The 21,200-nt window shown below is 44.9% G+C and overlaps 1 protein-coding gene across 1 annotated transcript in view; it reads left to right on the forward strand.

Annotated features, from left to right (window-relative positions):
- The first annotated feature begins 2,715 nt into the window (after positions 1 to 2,715).
- The window catches only part of LOC138471970 (cholesterol 7-desaturase nvd-like), a 451,161-nt gene continuing 432,676 nt past the window's right edge, over positions 2,716 to 21,200 (forward strand). Inside the window, exon 1 of the mRNA XM_069609866.1 lies at positions 2,716 to 3,253. Within this exon, the coding sequence (XP_069465967.1) occupies positions 2,848 to 3,253 (406 nt within the window). The 5' untranslated portion in view covers positions 2,716 to 2,847. The remainder of the gene's footprint in view (positions 3,254 to 21,200) is intronic.

Consider the following 21,200-nt stretch of genomic DNA (forward strand, 5'->3'; position numbering starts at 1 on the left):
AGTGTCCTGGGTTTCACTCTGCATGTCTGATATTAAATGTCGAAAGTGTTTAGTTCGGCTTTCCACTATCGCTGAGCATGTAGTAACCAAATGATTTATTGTTTCTACAGCTGTCAAGTACTTGCAAAACCAGCATTTGTTGACTCCGATTGTTTTCGAATGAATTGGATCTCATTTGTCCGAAGTAAATTGAAGCGGATACGGAGAAATTGATCATGCAGTTTTTGATCTGGGGACTGTCTTAGATAGTCACACACGGTATTAAGTTTCCTTGGTTCCGGAGGTATATGAGCCATCAATTTCTACGTTTTCTGCGGCATCAAGAGTATGGATTCAATCCACTTCAAACATCTTGCGTTTGACCAGCATAGGGTTGTTAATAAGATCCTTGAATGAGCTACCAATCACTTCCAAGAGGTCACAGGATTTCCGTCGCCAGGTCTGTAACACTGAGGTATCGGAGGTAACAATCTCTTTGAACAACATCTCAAAGATAGCTGGTTGATGTGGTAAAAAGCATTTCCGTATAAAGGCTAGGTTCTTCCAGTCAACTATTGATTGTAAGGATGATAAGCCCTATTGACTACGTATTGGTTGGATTGGTATGGCTGATGGAAGTTTCAGCACCTTTTTCCAAAATAGGCCTTCAAGTTGTGGCCAGACTGTTGATGGAATATTCGGCATGGCTTCAGTACCATAAGTGATCGCTGGGATGACCTTGGATTTATGAAATAAAAGTACTGGGAGAATGGAAAAGCGACCGTATTTGATGTTGATGGCACGTGCTTGACTAGCCAATGCTTTAGCCTTGGCTCTCAGATGACATATCATGGGAGCTTCAGTCATAGTGTTGCTGAACCAGACGCCCAAGTACTTAGAGGTGGACATTTGGTAAATGGTACATTCTTCAAGGGTACACGTGAACTGTTTTTTTCTTTTATGTGTGTTGCCCAGACTTAGAATTTTGGCTTTCAGTTTGTTTATTTCCAAGTCATTTGTTTTGATGTGTAAATCGACAAACTGTTCAGTTGCCTTTGAAGGCCGACAGGCGTTTGATCTAATAAGACTATGTTGTCGGCATAAAGTAGGCGTGGAAGGGCAATTCTACCAACTGATGGTGAGAAGGTTCCGAGTTCTGGGTCGGTGTTTTTGATGTCTGCTAAAAAGAAGTCAAATAGCACATCGGCCATTGGGCAACCTTGTTTCACACCTTTTGCAGTGGGAATTTCATGCGAAAGCAAACCAGCTTTATTTAAACGAACTTTCAGAGTTGTCGAAGAAAGTAAGGCTTTTACTGGGTCTAGCAGTGGTTTCGGAAAACAAGCTGCTTCCAATTTGTTCCATAGCCTCTCCCTGTCGATCTGGTCAAACGCTTGTAGCAGTTCGACAAAGGCTATGTACATGTTTGGTCTCCCTTGCTTTACTCTGTTTTTCAGTATGTTAAGAATGAAGATATTTGGAATAGTCCCAACTCCCTTTACGAATCCAGTTTGTAATGGGTCGTTTAGGCTAGAAGTTGTGGACCAGGTACTGAAATGATCCAACAAAATGGTGCTGTACAGTTTCCCTATAACATCCAGGAGGGCGATAGTTCTTCGGATTGTTGCGGTCGCCAGTTTTGTAAATGGGGACCACAATCAACTTTCTCCAGGAGCAAGGGATGGACTAGGTGGATGAAATCTGAAACAGCAGAGCATGTATTAGGGGGGCCCATGTGGCCTAGTGTTCTTTAAGCATCAAGTTTGTCAGTCCGTCGGGACCCGGAGCTCGCGAGTTGGAGGTTGAAGTCACCCACAGACCGTTATTAGCCAAAAAGTGGCACGTTGGGGTGTTTATAGCAGTGCTAGCACAGAGAGTTTGGAAATATTCAATCCACACAGATTCCAAAATTGGGTTTGCCTGGTCATCGTATGTCTGGGGACCGACAGATATAATTAAAGTCCAAAACTCTGTTGTTTTTTTCCCTAGAGTTATCAGCATAGTTTCTGCGTCTTGTTGATAGAGAGCTGATCTGAATTCAAATATCATTTACAATTAGATTACTTTTTTATCTTATTCGAGCACAATATTAAAATCTTGTTTTTTTTCAAATTGTTAAATTCTTCTTCTTTGCATACGATTGTAGTACTAGATGTTGCAGGTCAATGGGCATTTGATCGAACTTTGTTTTTATCTTCCTGCCTCCCAAAACAATTCCAACCCCCAATGCAACCCAATGGGAACATTCTATTCTCCCGCTTTTGTGCCAAAATCTCCCTCTCAGATGCTACAAAATGTTGGCATGCATGAAAACGTCACCCCAAAAAAAGAAATACCCGAGCGCCTTCCAGGAATCTTTCGTCCTCATTGTAGCAACAATCAGCATGCTTGTGCCTGGGGAGAACAGGTGGGGCGGGGAAATCGTCATTCCTGATCAACAGAAGGTAAGAAGGCCCGGTCTGACGTGCCCTCGGGGACTGATTGAGAGTGGGTGCCCGGACTGGATAAATAATTGGAGGCCAATTTGCGGTCTACCTAGCAAGTTTGCAATGGGAAGGGGAGGCGATAGTGTTAGGACGCCGCTCCAGTTCAACACAAGTTGATTCACTAAAGAAGGCGGCGCCATAAAATAACAAGTGAGCGCGAGTTACTCAAACAGGGATGGTCTACAAAATGGCGGGCGTGGTTATTTTAATAAAGAGACGGGGCAAGTAGAAAAAAAGGGCGGGTTTTGAAAATGGTGGGTGGGGTAAGGCCGCGCCCTCTGGCAGCACCTGCACCCGTTGCGGAACGAGCTAGTCCAGGTAGCAGATCTGTAGACTGTCCTTAACTTACTGAGCGCCGACGGATCCTCGACGAGCTGCGCCAATGGAGTCAGTACCTCGTAGTTTACTGAGGCTCAGCCTTTGGTGCTCGTCGGGCGTCCTGCTAGCTGCAGGTACTGCCGCAGGACTCCTGCTGGGGGGACAGCTCCTGCCCGAGTCCCAAGTGCTGGCGTCTCCATGTCCCGCCATACTACTCCCGGGAGCGGCGCTGCTATTGCTTTTCGGGATATGGCTATATCGTATCTTGTCCGGGCCACTGGAGCTTATTCGGGGTCTTGATCAGGTGGGCTACGTCACGGAGCGGGGCCGAAGCCGTGCCGAGATAGCCAGCGAGGTGAGGCGCCGCCGCAAGAAGGGCGACCTGCCTCCAGTATATCCCAACGGATGGTACCAGTTGCTGGATTCGCACCTGTTACCTCGAGGGGAGGTGCGCAACGTGACCGTGCTGGGTGAGTAGTGGAGTGGTTCCGAGGGGTTGTGTTGCTCACGGCGTTACTGGGTTTGGAGGCAGTTTTGCATAGTTTTCCATCTTTACAAGCTGTGAATTTGCCGTGGGTGTTAGTTGTCTGTCATCTGTTGGTTGAAATGTGTTATCTAAACTTTCGAGGAATCATTTGAAAGGTCCCCATAGGAAAATTGTATTTGATTAGAGAAACGCAAGGTGCAGCTCCTAAATCCTAAACGGGTCCCATCAGAATTGTATTTCCGGATGGGGACTGGGGACTATCCATTCATGTATTGGTCGATTACGATCTTTATACACCACGTATCGAACATTAGTCCTCTCTCAACTTGTTCCCATTTTTGTTTTTTTTTTCTGACGCCAGCTGGTTACATCTGAGATTAGTGTTGGTTACCAACGCTAGTTCTTAGTGGTTAATCACTATGGAGGCTGTAGTGTTGCCTTAAATTACTGGGTTGCTAGTTCAATAGGATGTGCAACAGTCCATCGTCTAGGTGAAACCTTACTGTACATATTGACGTTGGTGGTTTGTCTTGTTTCAACTAGTAGCTTGGTGTTCGCTTCTACTCGATTTGCGCTGGTGTTATGAATATAAAGGCTTGTCCCCACTCAGCTGAGTAAGTAGGTAGAATCCACAAAATTCATTGTTTAGCATTCATTTTTATTGGCTTTTGTCTTTTTCTTGATAAGTTACTCAACTGTCCTCTACACAGTTAAATGTCAAGGTGTGTTAACGCTGTTGTTCAAGTGCTGCTGACGCGTGTTTCGACCGTAAAGGTCTTTATCAAGGCTAGTTAGTAGAAGTGCTTAATTGGATCGGAGTTTGGAGCGGAGAGATCTTAGTGCCCAATGTTGTCCTTCGGTGTTTGGGGAGCTGAGGTTTTAGGTCAGGGCTCCTTGTAGTCATCGCAGGTTGGTGCCTGTAGTCTGGTGTACACGTTGTACACTTCCTGGTCCAAAGCCTAGCATCCTGGGATGATCAACATTTTCTGCCAATGTGGTGCATAACTTATCATGGTCCACCAAAACAAACGCAGCCGATGGGTCTAAAAGGAGTAAGATACAGAGGTTACCTGAATCTTTAATGGAATCCATTTGGATTTTTAAATCCTGCAGGGCCGTTTCCGTTCTGTGACTAGGCTGAATGCACGATTGTCTACTTCCTAGAAGGTTATTTGATTCTAGATGAGCTTGGATTTGGGATTAGGCAATTTTATCTATTATTTTCAAGAGGAAAGGGACCGTAGTTGGTGGGGACCGCGGGGGTCTAGTGATGGTTTTTTCGGAAATGGTGTCACCCATGCTTCTTTGATACTGGTGGGGACTGTATTTGTTCTGATGGAGGCATTGACAAAATGGGTAGTGATGGGGGAAGAGCGTGGGTGCGCACAGTTCGATTAGTTTGGTGGGAAAATGGTCTCCTTTGCAGTTTGAAAGTTTGAGACTAGCTATAATCTCCTGGACCTGTTTTTGGTTTACCTGAGTGAAGTTGAACTGTGGTTCTGAATTGGCTAACTTTGTATCCTGGGGTGTCTTTTGCTGGGCACTTTGTGGCAAGTTATTTTTGTTTGGCTGTGATTTTATCTTGGAGCTTTGCTATTTTGGTAGCGACTGCGTCCTGGATGGTCGTACACCATTCTTTGCTAGCGTGCATAGTGTTAGTGATGGGGGTGGGGTTTTCTAATTCACGTAGTATGGTGAGTTCTTTCAAGTTGGATGCTGCGTTGTCGATACAGGAGTTGAGGGCATTGGCTTTGTGTTCAATGACAGTATTTTTGTAGTTTTTAATCACATCGGAAGTGCATTGGCCGAGTCGACAGTTGGGTATTTTATTTGAGCATGTTCCATTGTTCTTGTGTTCCGCCAGAGGGTAATCAGTTCTTGATTGAACCAAAAGTTTGTGCATTTAACTGAGCGTGGTATTTTGGTTATGAGCGGGGCTAGAGCGCCAATAGTGTTTTTTAGGCCACTATGGTAAGCACTAGCTATGTCGCTGGGATCTGCCGTTAGGTCAAAAAGTGGCAAGGAGGAGAGGGCTTCTGTCAGTGAATATGATTAGGTGGTGATTTGACCAGTTTATTGCTGATATGGAGTCAATGGATAGGCAGACATTCAATGCCACTATCCAATCCAGGTTTCTCCCCTTTTTCATGGGTGGGTTCAGTCACCAGTTGGGTGAAGTTCATGTCATACATTGCAGTACCGAAAGCAATTGCTTTGTGGTCTTGGGGGTCATTATAGCCTGGATTGATGTCCCCTAGGATAATGAATTTGGTGTTGGGCTTCAGGTAGGGTATGATGACGAGCAGGATTTCCAAGTTTCCAAGTACCGATGGCTGGGTTGGTTGAGGGCTCGCTAGATGACGTATATTAGTGGTGGTCTTGGAATCTGTGCAGATTTTTAGGAGGAGCATTTCATATGCCTCAATAGGATCCCAGGGGCATGTTCTTATGTTTAGGTTTGATTTAGCGATCATCGCAACGCCATCTCCTGGCGCGTTGGTGCGGTCAGCTCTGTGTAGTATGAACTCAGGGGGGATGACTTAACGCTACTATTGGGCCCGAAGCTTGGTGGAGCCAAGTTTCTGTGAGGACTAAAGTCCAATTCCTGGTCTAGGAGCAAATGGTGAGTCTCAATGGCGTGGGCTCCTAGGGAGCGCACATTCAGCAGGACACCTTTGAGCTGATCTGCATTATTAGGTAGGGATTGGGGGTGCTGGGGCTGAGGTGTTGTAGGCAAGGACTGGGGTGAGGGCTTAAGGGTTTTAGCAGGAAAACCATGAGTGATTGTTCTGGTTTGTAATCGTGAGAGGTTTCTGACTGCTATGGAGCCGTTTTGATGATCTACTCTGAATGTAGTTGGTGTTCAATCTTGACATACGCCTAAGTAGTCTGTTTTTGCCTAAAATGGGTTGTAGTTAGACTACGGGGGAGCGCGGTAACCTGGATCTGAGCCTATGCGTAAAGTGTGAGCCAATGATGGCAGTGGCCTCTCTGTAGTGGGGGTGCAGGAGCGTGGTTATGATCTGCACGTGGGGGTCTGTCTTGGTTTTAGCAATAGTTGAAACTTTGCTATTCCTACTTAGTTTCAAGTTGGTGTGATTGGAAGGGAATGGCGGGGTCTTGGTGAGAAGGGGATTAGGGCAGGTGAGGGGGTGGCGTCGGTAGCACCCTACTAGTGCGAAGCCTTCATACAATGAGATGTAGGCACCCCCTGAGCAGCTGGCTGTGGTAAGTGTAAGGGGCGCTGAAAGCATGGTAAGAGCGCGTGGGAACTTGGGTGGGTATAACAGTATAAGGGTGTCTAGTTAGGGGTCAGTAGGGTGGTCTACGGGGGTAGGGGGCCTGGTGGGGTCCTAGCCTCTTGGGGGGGTCAAAGGAGGGCAGGATAATGTTGGCGAGTTTAAAACAAATGTGTTGTGCCAGGTTGGGTATATAGTCATAGTAGCATTAGGTAACAGTTTTTCTAAACGGCAAAACACAAGGTACATGCACGAACAGTGGGGATATGTTGTCATGCGCAAAAGCAAGATGAGGTACTTGCACATAAGTCGGTGATACAGTGCGATTCGTAGTACCATACAGATAGAATGATGGGACAGTACAATACACTTAATGGAGCATGCAGATTATAACGTTTTTGCAGGTACATATGAGACTAGTATAAGCGGGATTCATTACTACGCTTAGTGTGGTGCTCGTACAACGTGAGATAGGTGGTCACCCACCGCAAGCTGGCCTGCTATGGATATTGATGCATTCGGGTGAATAACGTGTTCCGTGCTAACATTGTCTATGAAGTTTAAGCGATACATCCATAACTAATTGGTTCCGTGCAATGGCTACAGGGTACTTGAGCGCTGCAAGTTGACAGCAGACAAACGGATGGATGACAGTTACAGTATGTGTGCTAATGTCAATGCTGGTGGAGAGGGACAGTAGGCGAGTTGGGCTGGGGATATTTCACCTGTTGCGTGGATGAGGTCTTTGGTTCAGTTGTTTGCCTGCTTTACTTCAACATTGTTCACACTTCCACCGGAGGCATTGATTGCTCAGCTAGTTTGGAAATGGTAATGGCTTGTTCTAGAGAAAGATCTCTCCCTGTCGGGAGCCTCTCGGAGTTTTTTGTCAATTGTGCATCTCACAATCTGGTCATGCACCAAGCTGTTTTTGAGCGCACCGAACTCGCAATTCTTTCATAGTCCTCTCAGGGAAGATGCAAACAAGCTCACTTTCTCCTTGTTGTGAGCGCAAAAATAATACCTGGCACTCCATGACAACATTGATGCAGGGGCGGAATTGGGCAAGTAGCGCATGTTCTGCAGCATGGTAAACATCTGCAGCAGTCCTCCTGCTAATCCCCAACAGGAATTGGAGGCAAGGTCTCAAAAATCCTTTGCCATTCCACACCCAAGCAGTTGAGGAGAATGGGTTGCTTCCTCTCTGGATCAAAATCCTTTCCACCAATTGCAATAAGTAGGTATCAAAGACTTTCTTCCATTGCACCCATGAAATGCAGGTGGTGCTCGTATTGTTGCCCCATTTTAATGCAAGGTATTGCGTGCGGCTCCCTCTGTTAAAAGTCTGTTTTTGTTCTATTTTGCAGCTAACGCAATGTTTGGGAACTTAGCCGACGGGCTGGTACAGGGGCAGGAGCCTGGGGCAGCGCGCACAGCCAGGAGAGTTTGGCGGGTGCTTTGGGCTTGTTCCCAATACTTGGAACTGAAAGGGCAAGGAATACAAAGACGTCTTACTTGGTGGTACCCGCTGTTGTCCCCCTGTCCTGCAGATGCTCATGTTTGCTTGTGTTTGCAGTATCTGATGTCTGAAGAAAGTTGTCAGCAGGCGTGGCAAAGTCCACTCGTCGCCAATATGTTGTGGCTAGCAGGGCAACGCCATGAAGAGAGAAGTAGCAGGTAGGTTGAGGCTTTATTTAGAACCCTGCTCCCATCGTAGGAGCCGCACCTTCTCGTCGGAAGGCAACCATCAGTCTGCTGTCCCTCGAGCAGCATGTCACATTGGGGCATTCAAAGGATACCTCTGCATGACTCGCTGCACGAGGAACAAGCCGGAAGCCACGGGCCAGCAGAAGGACCCGAGGCTATAAATCCCTGTACACACTGCCTTCGTGGGGGGATCATTTGTTGACTATGAAGCGCTTCGGGAAGTGTTGAGGCTTAACACCCTCTCCATTTTTGATTATCTAATATTGCGAGGGCTACTCCCAGATAAACGGTGGGTGAAAAAGCTATCCAGCGACTTGACGCAGTTTGGGGCGGTAGCTTCTGCGAAGGGCACCCTCTCGCAATTCTATAAGGTCATGATCACGTCTGACATGGGTAACGGACAAGACTTCAGAAGTGGGAGAGCTGGGTGAGTCCTGAAATCACTGAGGCGACATGGAGCGGTATATTTAAAATAACCTTTCATGACCATCTATACACTTCTAAAATGGACCATAATGTTACATGGATGGCACAGAGACCCCCTTAGGCTGCCTAAGATGTTCCTGGGCTCATCTCCTTTATGCCCAAGGCAGTGTGGCCAGCCAGGGTTCCTGTTCCACATGTGTTGGAGTTGCCCCAAGATCCTGATTTACTGGTTGAAGGTCCTGAGCTGGATGAGGAAGTGATGGGTGCACATCTCGATCCCCATCGCATGTTATTGGGTGTCGTTTGCCCCCCCCCCCCTCCTCAGGTATTAGAGAAGCAAGTAGGTACCCAAGGTTATGGGAGGCTTTTTTGAGAGCGGGTAAAATTGCAGTGGCCCAGAAGTGGAATTCCCCAGGTACCCTGCGTAAATGTGGAAACTGGCTCTGCAAAATACGAAGTGGGATTTGAATTGGTACTATGTGCTGGGGATCGGACGGTTTGTTGGGGAAGGATGAATTTGGAAAACTGATCATAATGCCATGGGTCAGTGGATATATGTGCTGTCGGAAGGGCCCTGGGCCTTGCAACAGGAACTAATTAATGTGTGGAAGGGATCAAGAGTAGTTAAGACCACTGCATGAGGGGTTCCTATTAAGAGGACGTGATTGCTGCGGTTGGGAGAAATAAGATGCAATGCATTATTAGTCCAGGAGGGAGAATCCAACCTGTTTGTAATGTGCCAACTATTTGATGACTGCAAGAAGGGAGTTCAGGGGCAACGTGCTCGCCTTGGATGTCAGATGACATGGAGCAACACAGGTTCCATCCCCGATACATGCTTAGAAACCTCTGGATATTCAAGGGGAAGTGCGTTCAAATGTTGTCCGGATTGTTCAGGAATGTCCTGTTAAGCATACTGTGACTGATCATAAACCTTTTCCTATGCATCTTACCTTAGTTTTCCTCACCTTTATACATACGAAAACGTGTTGGGCCGTGGCCATCTTGTGCTAATCTTATCTGTTGATGCATCGCTTTAAGTTCAAGTGCCCTCGCAGCAATAATACAAATCGCCCGCCCCTGAAGCAGACCATCACTTGTCTGAACGATCTGCTCCACCTATTTTCATTACGTTCGTGCCCAGCGTAGCCAAACGTGCCCCATCATCACCCATGCCAAAATGTTACTTAACACAGAACCAGGAAGATAAACAGACATCCTCTCGCAGAGCGCTTATTTTCTTGCCCGAAATAGCATTGGAAGATATAATTTTTAAAGAAAACATCAATAGTCTGCAGTGTAACAAGTGCTTTTATTTATCAAAGAGCGTTCACAAGAGATTAAGTCCACAAAATTAACGATATTTTTTCCATGTAAGTTATAGCTAAAGAACAGCTTGCAGGAATGACTCGAATACGGTTTATAACTTACTCATGATACACAGATTACGATCAACGATAATGTTGATCCAGCAAAACATTTGAATGACCCACATAGTGCGCCTTGTGGGAGAAGGTATGTATTGTTTGCGCTTTCAAGCTCAAGGCTTTAGCTTCTGCATGTTGCTACATCTGGAAGGCTGACCAGTTGCTCCTTGTTGCTGGTTCCACCAAAGGGGTACCCACCTCACCCTCGTCAGTACTTAAACCGTGTTATCCTTGCCTTCTTTCACTTGATGGTTGTTCATTGTGGTTTGAGCGCAAAAGGGGGCGGCTTTCAATTTCACTGCGCTTACTATAATTCATGCATGCACGTTCATACTCCCTTGCTCACCGAAGTCAGCCCTCTCTGTAACCTTCATACGAGACAGGTGACATTGCCTGCACCACACAAAATGGGTTACATTCATGATCCGACTAGACTTTGTGCCAATTGGCCCTGGGGTTACCTAAGGGTGCACAAGTGATTCAGGAAGGTGTTTAAAATGCCTTTATAAACTCTTACCTGATAAAAGACGCTAGGAGCATTCAACAATATTTTTTGAGTCTTTCCCTAACTTTGGAGTCCAACACTGATTAGTGTGTCAGCTTGTTCTAAACATTGCAGTAGCAGGTGAAGGCGCACAATCGTGCTGCTGAAGCAAAACGTTCTTTTTGGGAAGTCTGTCAAGTCAGGAAGGGGCATGAGGCGATGAAGAATTGGTTCCCATTATTCGAGTAGGCTGTGCCCTTGGCATCAGATCAGTTTACAAATGTTGAGAATAGCTGGGGAGCGCAGGATAACCCGGCCAACATCCAATGTCGGTCTACTATCTAGGATTGAGTGTGCCGCCAATGGTCTCACCTTCTCCCAGAAGCTCACTGTGTCTAGAGCTTTGGTTCTCTAGGCTGGGCTATTGCAACAGCCGGTTTATACATCTGCTTGCTTCTACTCTCTGCAATACCTGCAACCCTCTCTTTGGAAATACCTTCCTACTCAAGCTCTTCGCTCCTTCACCTCCAACTCCATCAGGATCTGTCACTTCTACACGCAACAATTTGGCAGTAGATCTTTCTTCGGCTGGAGCCTCCCTCTGGAACAGCCTCCTTGCCTCTTTTGGAATTGAAGGAGAACCATCTCCGGTTCCAGAAGCAACTCAAGACCCACCTTCATCTTTGCGTCTGCCTTCTCTCTTCCTCTAACCTGCTGATTTCGTGTGTGATACTGCACTGTTCACCCGGCTACCCAACAAATCTGGGCCATGGGTCCCTGCCTGCAGTTGCACACCCGCAGTGCCTCCTTGCAATCTTGGTATACTGCTGTACCACTTTCAGGTTAGCGTTGACGGAGCAGCCCGGCTTGTGTTATGAGGCAGAAGGGGCTGCAAAAATAGTACAAGTGAAACTGGAATCCAAATGTTCTAACGAAACACTATGTATTGAAAAGAAAACTTGGTTTATTTAAGTACGATTGGCCCTAAAAAAATTCTTGGGCCACATAAGTAATATCAGATTGTATATAACCACATCAATGAAAACACAACACCACTATGCTTTAAGGTACACAGACCAAAGCATTTAACCTGATTTAGCACAGTCAAAACTACTACTTATGTTAAAATTACTTTGAGTAATAGAAAGGTAGTAGATCATATCAATTGCACCCTGACGTTCAGTAAGAAATCAGATACTAGATTGAACTTGACAATATATTTCTCTAACCTAGTGAAACTCAGATACTAGGCACAGTATAAACCAGTAACTCTGCGGGTTAACACATTTATTATAGGGGAGTTGGACCTTGGGTGTAATATTCAATTAGTTTCTTTTGAGTTCAAATGTTACTATGAGCGCGTTTTAAAGAGAGCTACAAATCATTTGAATCTGGAAGTCAACCTCTCAGAGTTATGAATTTGGGGGACAAGGCTCGTTTGCAATGTTTTGTGATATTGTATGTGTCCTGGGAACAAAATCAGCATCCAGTCCATGCCAGATCTTTGACAAATTTAAAAATCCATTTCCTCGTATTGGCTTGGCCCACCTGTTTCTCGTTTTTGTAAAGGCCTTAACGTAGCGAAGCATCCTGAATGTTCATGAAGTTTTCGCTTGTTCCCTCCCTATGTTCTTGTTATGGGCAAGTACAGATAGTCTTGTTCTGGCCTCCATACAGTCTATGCCGAAATGCAACCTTTTGGGCATGTACTTTAGGCACATATTATGGAATACCTCCAAATCTCCAGTGTGACAGAATTCTGTGAGTCCCGTCAGGTCTCTTGAAAGTGTTTGATCGTACACTATCAGAAGTGCTTTGTGTGGAGGTGAACATGGCACCAACCACTCTTCTGTTCCTCCGCCCTCGATAAAGGTCCATGTTTACATTAGTGGAAATGTTGGCGTTTCTCTCCATGGGTGTACGTTGGAACAATGGTGCATCAAAAAACAGCATTTCTAAAGTGGAATTTTTAAAGCTCCATCACAAGTTTTGGAGTTACACCAAAGATGGTTGCCGATAGACTGACCGCACTTTAAAACGTTTTCCGAACCCTTCTTTTTACCAACAGCTGTAATTTTTTTGATTGATTTGGCAACGTGCCGTACATCAAAATGTTGCAGAATGTGTAGAAACTGCTGTCGCATGGCCTTGGCTATTGAAACGTGCCTGTCAGTGGCTATTGAGTCTGTTTGCATTCCCCTGGATTCCAGATGTTCAATGGATTTAATGAAACCATGTTTCTCCATGGCCACAGGCGATGTACATTCAGATAGCTCTACAACCACTGAAATCACAATATTCTTTTTTCATTTGTTTGTAAAATTTTTTTTGACTTTCCATGTCTTGAAAGTGGTAAGTGCAGTACTTTGCGGAAAATCCTGCACCGTCGCACCCTCTGCTGCCAGCTGGCCATAAATGGCCATAAATGTTTGCCGGAGAATGTACTGTCAGTTGACATCTGTTCGACATTGCAAGCATGACTATTTGTAGTATTGGGTTTTTGCAAGGAACTCAATACCCACAAACTGGAAATCTTGGTGAAGTAGATCTGCTGAACAGTATAGGTGTTGAACAAAGTAGATTTCCAGCTGGCACTATGCCGAGCATCGGTTGAGCAGACCATGAAAATGTATTATAGAGGTGGACACAAGTTGCATGGATTTTCAGGTTGGTGCCTTGAAATGCATGCGACCCATTCACCAATGGCTCCCCGCATATGTTGCCTCTTGATGTATGATCACATTTCAGCATTTGTACAATTTCTAGCAGGCAGCTGTGGAACATGATGTATTTTTGCTCCTTTGATAGCCAGTCGTCTGGCAGTACTGTGTTTTGTGAGGTGGTGGACCAATCTCCAAAACCTGGCAAACTGAAGTTGAGATCTTGAGCAAATACATCAGTCAATTGCGTTGAAGCTTCAACCTTTGTCAGTTCAGGCTGTGATAACTCAGCATGAATTGGAGACACAGGTAACATTGTTTTTTGGGTAGAACATTTTTACTGGGTGTAGATTGTGTGAAAGGGTTGGTGAGCAGTTGCAATGCATCATTGTTGTCTTCATTTTCATCTGTTTGAACTTGCACAAAGTTGCAATGGCCCAGGTTAACTTTGTAAGGCTCGCATGTGAGATTCCATTAATTTTCCAGCCACTGGACATGGGCATCACTAGTCTGATTTCTACTGTGCCACGCAGCGCCTCACATAGTAGTTGCTCCATTGTGGAATCCGTTTGGCAAGCAACATCTTTGGTTTCTTTCGATGACTGCGTCTTTATACTTTTCCTCCTTTTTGGCTTCTAACAGAATTAATAAAAAAAGATGATCAATGTATTGCACACATACAGAACTTACAATGTTACAACTAAACACAAAATGACTTAAATATTTGCTTTAAAAACTTGTCCAAAACAGACTGATATGTTCTTTTGTTTTCTTGATTTGCTTCGAAACGGTGGCCTTCTCTTTGCATATGGCGACATGGAGCTGCAAAAAAACAAATACGTTTTTATATGGTTTGAATACAGCAAATTTAATTTCTACACAAACATATGTACATAACAAATAGAAACAACTAGACAAACTTGAAAAAACAGCGACGACATTAAAATTTATTCATAATGCAATGTGATGCACAATTTTACTTCATCTATGTACACCTCTTTTCCATGTGCCTCTTCTAAGTCCACATCTGGAGTACATTCCTTGAATAGAATTATATATATTTTTTTAAATATGTCAACGAAGTGCACCTTAATATTTTTCATCAGACAGAGCACCTCAAAATGAAGTAGTTTACATAGATTGTGAGCCGTATACTGGAACCTCAAACAGTGTATGTGACTTCATCATACGAATATTTCACCTGATAACCATACGAGATGAGATGACACATGGACTTGATTGGAGATCACACTGTAAAACATAGTGATTACAATGTTGTCCTGAATAGTATTTTGCTTTGTAATGTGTCCTTGGTAACTGTTCTGCATTAGGGAGGAAGTGAAACGTTGGAACCAAAATCAGAAAAGTTTGAAATGGTTCACAGTTGCATGCATTTTAGTCTCATAGTATATCCATTGTAGGGTGTCCTCTGATTCTTGCAAGTGGACTGTAAATACAAATACCTCAAACTATGGACCTGTTGCAAAGTAGCAAGTGAATGTAGTCTTAAGTTCCAGCATCCCCCTATAACACAGTACTTGTTAAAATATGGATTAAAAAGCTAAATGAAACAGAAAAAAAGCGAAGCAAATGAAGATACAAACCAAACTGAAAAACTGAGATGCAGACGATGGTACACACACGTACAGCCCATACATGCCACTTTGTATAAGTAACCAGTACTACAAATTTACATTTCGATATGTTTAAATTCAAAGCATAACCCATGCAAGTAGTTCTATCGCTCACAAAGGGTAGTATAATATAATTACTCGGTAGGTCAGTGAGGTTGATGTTGACTCCGGAAAAGTAACTGATGCAGAATCTTGCTCCTTCATTTTCAACACATTGTTAGAAAATAGTACAATGGAAAGGTAAATTAGTACTTGAAATGTGGCCTCATGCGACACTAGATCATTTCACTTTGGGCAGGCCTGTAGTGCTCACCCTTGGCAAACTAGGCATGTCGGTGGTTTCGTCACTGTCGTGGGTCTGTGCTTCCATGTGCTCTACATAAAGAAGTGTATGTTGACCAACCCATTTCGAAAACATAAATTCTAAGTGGCACTGTGGAAGTCTTTATCAGGGGTCCCATTCAATTTATTGGTTAGATGCTTCTGAAAGCGAGGAAAGGTTTTCTAAAATGAAAGAGTTTAAACTTCTGTTTCTGGCGACTATGGTAAATTGAGTAATACAAATTGAGTAATACAACATTGATGTAGATAAACACCAATACACTACTTTAAACAAATGAAGAGATGTAAGATGATACTTATTAATGCAGACCATCGTCCTACATACCAACAAACATAAACTCAACGTTCACTCCTCACCTCACGAGCTGTCTGCAGAAATGTAGTTGGGATGGAATTTGGAAGCAATTTACAAAGAATTTGCAGTCAATGTTTTGTGTACTTTGATTGTTCGTGCATATCCTAATTTCAATCTCGTCCACTTGAAAACCGCGATCTTTAATTTTAATCCATTTTATTAAATCAATATCCTTCAGGCATACATGCAGGATGGTACCTGGAGCTTTGGCGTGGCTTGCAGAAGTGCAACCGACTACACATGAAGGCGTTCTTGAAACGTGCGTAAGATCTGTAAAGAAATATCAACGATTAGCACGAAAAATACTATGAATGTGAAAGAATTATAGCAGAGCTTTCTCTGAAAGGTTTAATTAAAATAAAGGATGAAAAGCTTTGTAACCCAGACGAGTGAACGCTGCAAGATCTTTTATTATACGATTGATTGATATACTGCAAATCGTAACGAGTTACTCGTCCGAACAACTTTCAAGCATCAAAGCAAAACATGCTCGCCAACTTGGACCACGAAACATTACATTCTACTATAATGCACAGTGATGCAATGTGGTAGTTACTGAGAAGAAAATACTTGAAATGTGCAATGATGCCGTATTCTTTGAGATAAATGAACATTGAAATCTTGGGTCCACTACAAACGTTCAGAGCAACAATCGATTAACTTAGAAAAGTGCATAGGTGACTCACCTTACTTGGACGAACAATGAGCCGATTCAGCAATCAGGGGAGCATGTAGCCATGGAACAGGTAGCTCGATGAAGAAATACTATGTAGATCTCTGAGATGTTCTCAATGTGTTTATAAAGGCTTACAAAAGTGGGTGTGTATGTACGACGTGTTCGTAGACACCCACTCTGCCTCTATGCCGATGTTTCCTATCTGCCACATGCACCCACCCTGCCGCCTTGCATAGGCCTAATCGTACAGCATACAGGGCAATAGGGCCAGGCTTCCAACACAAACATGCTTGTGTGGGTCATTGCCTTTTTTGAAAGTGACATACTTTTTTAGGCCATGAATGCCGTTTGAGTTAGTTCAATATGTGATTAGTAGTAGTAGTGAGCACTGTTGCAGAATATATATTTGTTAACTAGCACAATTTGCATCACTTTCATCAAAATACAACTTTGGGTAATATTCAAACAGTGCCCGAAAAGGAATGAATATCGACTTGTAACTTTGTGCCACGTATCCATGTTATGGCGCGGCACAACCCAGTACATAGGTGCCACTGCCGACTGCCGTTGATACTAGGGAGGAGGATGGATGGGGACGAGGTGAGCGCAAAAGGCACAGAATGCTTCTTAATGGACGAAAACATAACTTGATTGCAGGGACATGGTCTTGAAGAGAGGAGTCTGGAGAAACTGGCATGGCCATGCGGACAAAATAAAATCATGGGCCCTTGAAGGAAGCTGCCAGTGATTACAAGAGAGCTTGCCAGACAAGATGTGGGTCCACAGCACACAAACCTGAAATCCCACAAAGGGGGCAATCTGTGAACTAAAGAGGGAGCGTTCATGTTTCACAGTACAAGTGTCCAACAAGTATAGAACTAGAATAATGATGCACACCTTATTTGCTCGTGGTCTTGGGTGCGAACTGCCATCGATACGAGGGTGGGGTAATGGATTGGCTTGAACAGGGGAGTCTGGAGACACTGGGTCTGGGGAGGCCATGTGAACAATGGTTCCTGTGCTGAAGAACCCTTTGAAGTGCACATGGTGTTAGTCAACTGGAGTGGTCCGACCCACCCAGCCCCCTTGTGAAGGTACAGTCATAAGTGACAACTGCCATTGATGGTGAAGGGGGGGTGTGGAAAGGCATGATGAAGCTCAAAAAAGTCTGGAACCGTGCTGAAGGGACACAAAACTTTGTTGATTGCCGGGGCTGGGTCTTGAAGAGTGAAGTCTGGAGACACAGGGTCTGTGGAGTCCATGTGAACAATAGTCCCTGTGCATAATTACCCTTTGAGGTACACATGGTGTTTGGTAACTAGTGTTCGCACCCAGCCCACATGCAAGCGCATGGCCATAGCTGTAATCTGCCATTAATACTGGAGGGGGGGGTGGATGGGGATGAGGTGAGCGCAAAAAGGCACCAACCAGGGCTGGAGTGTCCTACGGAGTACTCTGGGGATTTCCTGGTGTCCCTCTGCACTCTGGACCTATTTTGGATTTCACATTCCATTATAGGAACATTTTCAGCTAGCTCAAAACGTGTAATATGGGGTCATTGTTTTTTTTTCCAGTGCCTCCATTGGTTCCCAGTACAGCCCTGGCACCAACCATTCTTTCTTTCATGACACTTATCGACGATTGAGCATGTTCTTGACTCTCTGAAAAACTCAAGCAACTATCCGTATATATGCTCAGTTGTATTTTATTTGTTGATGGCACAAACTACAAATTGTATACTTGAGGTTGCAGCGCAGTTTGAGAAAATCCCCTGTACTGTCTGCTGTCACTGGGGAATTTGGTGCAAATGGCTCGAACGTCACAGCCGGTTATTACTCGTCAAACGCGGTATCAAAGCCTCCCATGAAGTCACCATCTAAATGAACGATAGGCCACCAGCCTGTACCACCTGTGAAAGAGAAACATAACATTTTAATTGAATAAACCTGATAAGTGTAATCCTCTTAATTGAAGTGAATACTAAATTCGATTGCATACCTTCCCTAAGAAAAGTAACTTTGCAGTCTTGACACATTACAGAATTGAACACCCATTCGAGCCACAACCGTGTGGACCATAGAGAAATATTGTTTTTCAGTTAGTAGTGAAGGACACTTAAGCAATGAACACTGATTTCGAAAAAGTTAGAGAAATGCATTTAATTTACATACTAAATTCATTCTTCAATGATCGATCAAAGTAGGAGAAAAACATGAAATTCTAGTCTCAGTGGTAAAAATGACATCACATCGACGTATACTTCCTCGTTACTTGGATTGCATAAGTGTAAAGACTGGAGGAGGGGTATCTGTACTCCTGCTCTCTATATGGTAAGAATAGAGGCACAGAGCACCCCAGCCAAGATTCTCTATTTGTTTTTGTGGACGAGCAATCGAGGCTTAAGAGGTGATGCAGACTGGTTCTTAAGTACAGTGGGCCTCATTACGAGCATGGCGGTAGCCGTGCTCGCTAACTGCCCCACCAACCGTGATTGGGCAATAACCGGCCCATTATTGGTTGAATGGGCTGGTAATTGCCCATTTGCGGGTGGCAGTATTGCCGGGCTCCCGATCCCCATTCTGCCCCCCCTCCACCTGGGCAACCTGCAAATAAAGATATAATACAAGCCCATTCCGTATATTGAGTCTTATTTCCCTCTAAAAAGGTTCTACCACCCCCAATGTACCTGGAATAGCAGAGTGTGACTTCTTGAGCTGCTCCCTTTAAGGTAGGAGCCACGGATCGTCGAGATCCCATGAGGAAAAGGTGAACGATGGCGTCGAGGCGGCAGCTTCGGTTCTGGTGGTGCTCGTCGACGATCTGTCGTGAACATCCTGTGAAGATTAGGCATGCAGTGCACCGCGACGATAGTTTGCTAACGCAAATAGTTACTGAAGAACTTTGGCCCAGCAAAGATGTCGGGTCATTGGCGGATTCTCCTTGGTGCGTCGGCGGAATTGACTTTCTCCGGCGGCACAAAGCAGTCGTCTGTGATGAGCGGGAGAGTCCTTCGTTCAAAGTGTTGTTGGGCAAAGGAGCACTGCGGCTCCGGTCGGTGATTAACTTTAATGTCCGGGAACTTCGCTTTGTGATTCTGCTGCGGTCTCAGTCTCCGGTCGGCAGCGTTTTGAAGGTCTGACGTTCAGAGAGCTTTTGTAAAGATCAGCTGGAGCATGATGGTCCCTCGTAGCTCGGGAAGAGGTCTCCTAGGCAGCTCCTCTCTTGGATCAGTTCCTTGAAGGTACAGCAGCTTTCAGATTGGCGAAGGACAGCAGCAGCAGTTCTTCTTCTTCCAGTGGGCTTCAAGATTAAGCATAAAGTATCAACTTCAGCTTCTGAATGATTTCCATCATTGAGAGGTCCCCAAATATACTGTTTGGTCTCTCACTCTGCTAGGTCACACTCAGGCAACCAATCATCCAGAAGGGCATTCATGCAGGCAGGCAGCCAATCGTGCTCACAGTGCTTCAGGCGCTTCTCCTCCCTCCAGACACCGCAAGAAGGAATGTGTATTGGGACAAGTACCCAGCCATTCAGCACTCCACACATACCAGTTTCTGGCAGGGCTGTCTCATTCATTGTGTTACATACTAGAAATCAGATACCCATAACAAGAAGTGCATATTGGTCACACACTTCACCTAGATCCCACCCCAAGGGTGTACCCACAACATGGTCATTGAGAAGACTCCAGCCATTCTGGCCTGGACTTCCCCCACAATACCATACATGCAACTTCCACCCAGCAGCCAGTTAAGGGGAAGCGACAGTTTGGGCACAAACAAGGTAATGGGCAATAGAAAGCAAGAGGCACCAGGGGCCATCTTGTCTCCGATCAGGAATCAACTGATTCCAATGGCAGGGCCTGGGTATCCCAACATGGAGGTTACTCCGAGCACCTGTCAAATTCAGCATGGAGCTGCTACCAGCCCACACCGTACTCTGTGGGCCACACAGAGGTGCGCAAAAACATACATTAGGGGTACAGGGTTGTACCTCCACCCATGGGTGCCATAAGGGTATCCCAAGGGTCTTTAAACCAAGCCAAAAAGAGGAAGAGCTGCACTGCTGCCAGGATTCTCACATGGACTCCTGGGCAGAAAATAAAACAGAGCGTACACGAAAAAGGATTACAAAACAATGACGGAGGCCCTGTCCCTCCAATGCATTTCCAGCATCACAATAAGCACCTTCATAATCCTCAACACTGACCTTGTGAGGCAGGCTGCCCTGAAGTCAATCAGCTCGGTAACGCGTAGCGTTGGTGTCTTCTTCGGCTATTTAGGCCGAGCAGAGCACCCAGAGTTTTCTTGGCAGCAACAGTTTCCTACCTTGGCTTCCATGACCTTGCAACGATTGCAGGTACACCAGGTTGAAACGTCTTCCATGCAACTAGGCTGAGGGTCACGCTCTGGTTATTTATCTTGCAAACTATCATCTGATTCCCCATCATTTCCACAGCTTTCTCTTTCCATTGGTTCCTCCTCGGAATACTCGGGCTCATATTGGTAGGGCTGTATTGTTGCCATTGTACGACAGATATTTAACCAAAATGCAAGCACGAGTGAAATCATCAGTTCCGCTACTGTAAGTAATGGTTTCATGGGGCTTCGTACTAGGAAGATAGCTGAACAGAAACGATTTACGGGCGATCTAGACTAAACACAGCAAAATATTGACAAAGAAACTCCAATGTTGCCTGATAGAAAGGGTCTGTTTTTAGTTATTGGGGAAAGAGGCGTCATGGCATTTCCATGGAGACGCATCAATCGCTTGCGCACAAAGTACGTTCAAACAACACGTGCATTGGCGTTGTGAAAAGGGGCAAGTGCGTCTAGTGATGACAGATTCTGGGGCGGGCGATCTGTATTATTGCTGCGAGTACACTTGCACTTGGGGTGATTCATCAATGGGCAAGATTAGCACAAGATGGCCACGTTTAAAACTAAGGTAAAATGCATAGGAAAAAGTTTATGCTCGCTC

The sequence above is a fragment of the Ambystoma mexicanum genome, chromosome 8 (assembly GCF_040938575.1).
Source record: "Ambystoma mexicanum isolate Mex_15411 chromosome 8, UKY_AmexF1_1, whole genome shotgun sequence".
NCBI classification, from domain to species: domain Eukaryota; kingdom Metazoa; phylum Chordata; class Amphibia; order Caudata; family Ambystomatidae; genus Ambystoma; species Ambystoma mexicanum.